This window comes from Mus caroli, chromosome 4 (assembly GCF_900094665.2).
Source record: "Mus caroli chromosome 4, CAROLI_EIJ_v1.1, whole genome shotgun sequence".
NCBI lineage: Eukaryota > Metazoa > Chordata > Mammalia > Rodentia > Muridae > Mus > Mus caroli.
Window position 1 is genome coordinate 98549666 of NC_034573.1, and position 6806 is coordinate 98556471.

Sequence of the window (6806 nt, forward strand, 5' to 3'; positions counted from 1 at the left end):
CATGTTCCTGGAGCTGGTGGCCTTTCAGCTCTCTCCATATGAGATTTCAGCTCTTGTGTGTGCCACACACACTTCTCCTACATATGTTACAAAACCCCCTCCCTCTGTATCCTTGTAAATCTAACCTTCTGGCTTCCCACGGAGCACCCAAACCTCCCAAATCCAGTCCTGTCTCCCCATCCTTCCACCCTCTCCTGCCACCCTCCATGACCATCGCTAGCCATCTGCTTCAGGGCCAGTCTGGGATATGAAGGTTGAGTCTCCCCTGGCCTTTGCACAAGCAGGATTCCATCAAGTTCCCTCAAGGGAACACCATCCATAGAACAGATGTGTGCCTGTATGCATGCCCTTGCTCCATCTCTGCTCATTCCCCTTGCTTGCTCCCTTTAATCACCCTCTTATTCACTCTCAGTCAGGTTCTACCTTCCTGTGCTCCCCTAGGCTCATCCCTGAGCCCTCAGAGAGCCATTAGCTCATCCCTGAGCCCTCAGAGAGCCATTAGCTCATCCCTGAGCCCTCAGAGAGCCATTAGCTCATCCCTGAGCCCCCAGAGAGCCATTAGCTCATTCTAGTTGCCCCAGGGGAGTCAGGCTCCTCTGACAGGCAAGAGCCAGCCACATCTCTGTCCTCAGTACCTAGCACAGTGGTGGCACTGTGTGAGAGTCCTCATAGCTAGAATATATTGATTGACAGATTGATTGATTGATTGATTGATTGATTGATGAAATCTGTCTACCCTCAGCCCCTAGCTCTAAAGCGTGACATGGCTATTTAACCTCTGGCTCTATTTATCCCAGATCTAAGTGCAGACGACACAGATAGCTCGAGAACTTCCACCTTCTGCAGTGGAGCTGTCATCTACCTTAGTGCCTTCCTAGGACCCAGAGTTGATTCTGGGTCATGTCAGAGCTGTACTCTGTCTGAGCCAGGACTCTGGTGCCTTGGGGAGAAGTACTGGGCTCTGCTTATGGCTCAGCAATAAGGATGTGGCTCCATGGCCTCATGGCCTTCAGGCCTGACCTGGCATTGGTTGCCAATGCAATAAGCCTTCACGGGCAGTCGGTGCTGAATTCTAACCCCAGGCAGGGAACAGGCATCCTCGTCTCCCTCCCAGACCTTGACTTCCACCATTCCAAGCATACCAGTGTCCCTAAGTTTGGGAGACACCCTTTCTTCCCTTCCCATGACAGAGTTGACCTCTGTCTGAGATCCCCTGTCTCTTCTTTTTTCTGTCTGGGTTCCAGCTTGAGGTCCTTCATAATCCATGCAAACAAAACATGGGAGCACCCATCCTCCACTGTCTCTAGCTTGCTCATTCAGAGTGAAGATGGGAAGGGTGATGTTTTTAACCCACCAGGTCCATCCCCTGAGTTTGGAAATGTTGGTGACAGAGTTTGAGTGTCAGCCCTGTGCCTACATTGATGCCTGGTGTCAAGGTCCTGAACACAGTCTGCTTGTTTCCACAGATGACAATAACGGCAAGCGTGGTTTGTGGAGGGCTCATGGGCACTGTGGGCACGCCACTCACTCCATAAACAGCAGCCCATGTAAAGCACCACGGTGTGCCTCTGATGCCTGTGTTACTGCCTCTGCTTTACAAATAAGGACAATTAAGTTCAGAAAGATGAAATCTCTTGGCCGTAGACACAGAGCTGACCGGATGGAAACCTGGCCTCACATTCGTGGAAGATACCCTAAAAGCTGGCCCTCTGTCCCAGGCTGGGAATCACTGTGCCCATGCCAGGAACCTACAGAGTGGGCACCTGGCTCCTCCAGCTCCGCTCTGTCCCACATAAATACTGGTGCTTACTTTCCTAAGCAAATGGTGGAAGGGTCGGGGGAAGGGCTCTAAAGACTTCCCATTTCAGGAGCAGAGACCACAATAGGGAAGAAGGGCAGAAAACAGAGCCATGCACAGCTTAAAAGGCCCTGAGGATTGAGTGGAAAGGGAATGGGTTCTGCCCCAGCATGGGGCAGGCTGGTTCAAGGTCCATGGAGCAGAGAGAGAATTTGAGCCAAGCCTTGAGGGCTGGAAAAGAAGGGCATCCATGAGCAGGTGGACCCAAGCCTGGGATAGCACGAAGGCGTAGGTCTGCAGTGCTGGACATGCATGCCATAGTGGGTGATTCAGCCACAAAGGGCAGCACAGGCCGGATGATGGAGGGCTGTGGGGTCTCAAGCTAAGAGATCTGACCTTTAGCAGAACACAGTGGGGAGTCAGGGAATGTGTGGAAGCCAGGGTGAGTCTCCCACGTCACAGCAGCAGGTGGGCACAGGTGGGTGTCCCATGAGGCCCGACTGGCTGCTCTGCCTTGCTTCTGTGTACCTGGAGCTATAGATACCTCCATCTGGGACCTGAAGGTCTTACGGCTGTATTTCCCAGCCTCTACTTAGCTTTCCTCTGGAAAAAAAAGGACAAATGATCCAACTTCTCCGAGCCTCGGTTTCCTGTCAGGTGGGCTGAGAGAGGCAGAGGAAATCAGGTGCACTACCTCGTCTTACAACTGTGTGGACCACATGGTCACAGGGTCTCCTCAGAGAACCTATACTGGGGTCCCAGCTCAGTCCCCCACAACACCAGTCCCTCAGTGCTGGTAGGAGACCTGGGAATCAGGCTCCCAGAGGTGCTATAGAAGGGCCACTGTGTACCACGTTACCTATAAGGCACAGGCTTCCCGCCCACTTTCCTCCTATTGCCGGCTTCTGAGAGGCAGCAGCAACCTCACCCACACCTCCCTCTCCCTCAGGAGATGCCATGCTTAGCTCTGTGCCACTGGCTGCTAGACCACCACTGGCACACTCTCAAGCTTCACCCTTGTGGGAGTTTTTCCACACTCCCTACCAAGTCACTGGCCACGTTGCTAAAGAGCAAACAGATGCTAAGAGGGAAGGAAGCCTGAGACTGTTTGAATACCTGTGATGTGCCAGCGGGCACTATACCCATTTGTTCATCTTACCCTCACCTCCACCCAGAGGGGTTATCTTCACTGCAGGAATGTAGACACAAAGGATCAGAGACAGACAGTGACCTGTTCAAGCATGCACAGCAAGCACTTGGCAGAGGATGAGTGTGAACCCCGGTCTGTTTGTCTGAGATTTAGGACATTTGCCATGTGTGGTCAACAGGTCCCCAGGCTTTTCGAGGACCAGATAGAACAAAGGATGTGAGTGTACCCAAGGACAGGGACTGGATGTAGTCTTACCTCCTTCTACCTTCATGTGTAGAGAAGGAACAGACACCTAAGAAGGACTGCACAGTGCTCAGGCCACAACAAACCATGAGCAGGCAGTGGTCAGGGCTCCCAGGGCAACTGGCTGCCCTTGCCACCCCTCCACGGGGACTTTCTCCCTACAGTGGAAACTCCCATATCAGACAGGAAGAGCAATTGCTCTGGCATGCAAACCAGTGCCTAGGGCTAGGGGCTGGGATCCAGGGTGTGACCCACCAGGTTCCTTCAGTCCCTTCTGGCTACTCCAGGCCACCATTAGCACCTTTCTTCCCTGAGATCCCATCAGCCATCTGGGGGACATCCAGAGGCACAGGCCGGTATCACCCCACACTGAGTCAGTGAAGCAACAGAATGGTAGGTCCACTGTGGCAGCTGCAGTGAACAACCAGAGAGCTAGGGAGGGCTAAGGTGGGAGAAAGAGCACCACTGCTCCTGTTGCCCAAGTTCTCAACCCTTCCGCGCCATCAAAATCAACGGTGCCCTCTTCTCCACCCATACCTGCCAGTCACCCGCTGGCACCAGAGACTGATGAGAGCCGGAAGGGCTGACATAGACAAACAGCAAAAGCAGCCTAGATGATACACAGGAAAAGTGAATGGTGACTAAGCCAAGAGAGGAGCAAATACCACACCCTGCCCGGCCCAGCCCCAACCACCTCTGTGCGACCACTGCTGTCTTGGCATCAGTGTCTCTTGGTCCAGGCTCTTCTCCTTCCAGAGTCGCAGGTCACAGGATCATAGATAGCAGCCTGCTTCATGAAGCTGCCTGATCTGGAGCAAAACATGCTCCTTGTCGTCAGCTACCTGACAGACACAAGCCCTGATCCCTCAGGGTACCCTTTCTTGCTGAACTTGATGCCCCGGGTTGTCCCCTACCCATGCCACAAGCTGGCTTTGAGTGTGTGGTTATACTCCTCAGCTAAATAAAACATTAGTGTGAGCAGGCTCATCCCAGGCAGATCTGGAGCATGGTCTCTCTTCAGGATAGATGGGGAAGCCCCTGTAGTCCCCCCTCTCCCTTCTGTAGGGAAGGCAGAGCTAGCTTTCTCCTGCCCGTGGCTGGCAGCTAGAGGCTCTTGGTATCTGAGGCCTCTGCAGCTATGATTGTGGGCATGGGGGCCATTCCCCTCCCCATCCCCACCCCACCCCCACGCCCCCAGCTATCCCACATGGTCGCATTGCTGTCTGCTGCTCCCTTCACCAAGAACCCGCAGTGGCAGCCAGGCGTGAAGCCTCATTTTATTCTGCCTGGAGGGGAATGGGCAGTTTCACAGAAAAGAATTTGCAGGCGAATAAAGGTGACCTTTCGAAGTTAAAAAACTTTTTTATTTCAGCCCCTGGTGCTGACTTTGCTCTGTCTGATGTGGGTCACAGTCAGTCCTTGCCTGGGCCAGCAGTACACAGACAGCAGCGGCTACATGTCACCCTACTCTTGGCTGAGACAGGAGCAGAGAGGAGGTGCCTCATCAGCAGAGAGGAGGTGCCTGGTGGAGGCGTCTTCACTGAAGAGGTAGAAATGCCCCAGACATGGGGAGGGTTGTGGTGTGTTCTCAGTGAGCACCAGTGGGCATCTCCTTCCCTCGGCTGAGACCCCTAACCTTCTCCCAGTCCCCTGCTCTTAGACATCTCAGAACAGGTCTAAGTTGTGTAGACCTGGCTGGAGAAAGCAGCAACACCTTTCTCCTTATGGCTCCTTCTATGCTGGGCTGAGAACAGAGGGTTCTGCAAGTTCTGCAGAGAGGAGAGTGACTCTGCTCCCACCCACCTTCTGCTCCATGCTGTGTTCCCAGCTTACAAGACAGCCAGCTGAGACCATGAGCCCTTTACGGGGTCAGGGACCAATGACTGTTTTCCAAGCTGAGCCTGGCACATAGCAGATGCTCAGTAAGTGCCGAGGGCATCAAGTGGAATTACTTCAGCAGCTGGATTTTTGTCCATTCCAAACCAATGCAAGTGTGCTTTGTGAGCTGTTGCTGGGTTCTCTTCTGGTAGCTTTTCGCCTGTTTTTTTATGACTGTCTAGAAGCCATTTTGAAAAGTGGGTGTCAGAGACTAAGAGTCCATACTTGTCAAAATTGGGGAGGGTGACCCTATCGGCAAAGGTTCCAAGATTTGCTGAGATCTGCATACGACAAAGGTCTCCTGGGAACTCTGGTGAATGAAGTCAAGATGCTGTCCCTGGGCAGTGGCAAGCACCAGCCAGAGAAATGGCCGCACAAGCCCCAGAGGGAAATTCTCATCTAGGGGTTGGGATGCCAGGAAAACTAGCAGGAGAAATGTCACTTTGGTGGGTGTATAGGAATGGGTGGGAGTTCACTCAGCACAAGGGGCCCTGGAAGAACACAGCTCAAGCAAGGGCATGGGCATGGGCATGGGCTAGGGGCATGAACAGGAGGGACTAGAGTGATATCCAGAGGTCAGCTCAGCTCAGCAGAAGTCAGCCACAGAGAGTCATAGATCCCAGAGCAGAGAAACTGCTGAAGACACTGAGCCAGGAGACAGCATCGGCTCTGAGAGGGGTGAGTGAGTCCAACACCCATCAGAGGACCAAAACACAGTGGACGTGGGGTTCTCAGAGGCCCTAGGTAGCACCACAGGAGGCCCAATCAGAAGCCAGCATCAGGAGATGGAAAAGGGCTTCTGAGGGTCTGTCACACAGCCTCAGAAAACCCCACTCTCCCTGCAGGTCAGCAGAACAAGCTACAACCAGACCCATGTGGCTCGCTGGGGGGAGGATTGCTGCCCCCATGTGTGTTCCTTTTAGTTCCCAAGATACTTCAGTTCACTGCCTCACTTGGCCCTCCACACAATCCTGTTTGGGACTTGGAAAACTGAGCCCTTGAGGAGTCCCATGAAGACAGCAGTGCTGTCAGGCTAGACGCAGGGAGCAGTTTCATCTCAGCCCTGGATGTCAGGCTCGAAGCCCAACTCTTTGTCGGGTAGGGGGTCCCCAGGGCTGTCTGGCAGGCCATAGTACAGGTCTTCCTCCTCCTGCTCCGGTTCTTCTGCGCGTGCCTGGACAGTCTCCCCCTTCATCCTCAGGGACCATCGCTGCTTGCTGGGTAGCGCTGCCTCCCGTGCCTGCCCATCCAGGACCGTGTCCTCAGATGTAGGGGTGTCATCAATCAGAGCAAAGTCACTGAAGCGATCCAGTGGACCTCTGCTGGCCCAGGGCACCTGCCTGTGTGGCTCATCCCTGTCGGGGGATGGATGAAGGCTGCCGCCTTCGCTGGAGCCCACGTCCAGGTCGTCATGGAATGAGGCCAAGGGTGCAGAGCCTTGGGGACCCACTGAAGAGCTGCAGAGACAGAGACAATGAGTGAAGGGTAGGTCACGAGTTACATTGTCTGGGTCCAGATCTCAGCCACTAGCTGCAGAGAGTCCCTATCTCTGAGTCTCCTTTCATTCCCCTGGAAATTGAGGGCTGTGGGAATCCTCTCATGAGGTAGTTTCTGAGATTTACAGAAGGTAAATTGTTCAAAGTACTTCATACAGTGCCCGGCACAGAGTAGGTGCTCAAGCAACAGAGCTGTTAGGAAGGGAGGAGTGGGGAGGGATGGAGTGGGGAGAGAAGGAGG

At 53.8% G+C, this 6806-nt stretch overlaps 1 protein-coding gene across 1 annotated transcript in view; it reads right to left on the reverse strand.

Annotated features, from left to right (window-relative positions):
* Window positions 1-4528: 4528 nt before the first annotated feature.
* Window positions 4529-6806, reverse strand: part of Bsnd (barttin CLCNK type accessory beta subunit) — an 8729-nt gene continuing 6451 nt past the window's right edge. Inside the window, exon 4 of the mRNA XM_029476877.1 lies at window positions 4529-6526. Coding sequence (XP_029332737.1) covers window positions 6127-6526 — 400 coding nt within the window. The 3' untranslated portion in view covers window positions 4529-6126. The remainder of the gene's footprint in view (window positions 6527-6806) is intronic.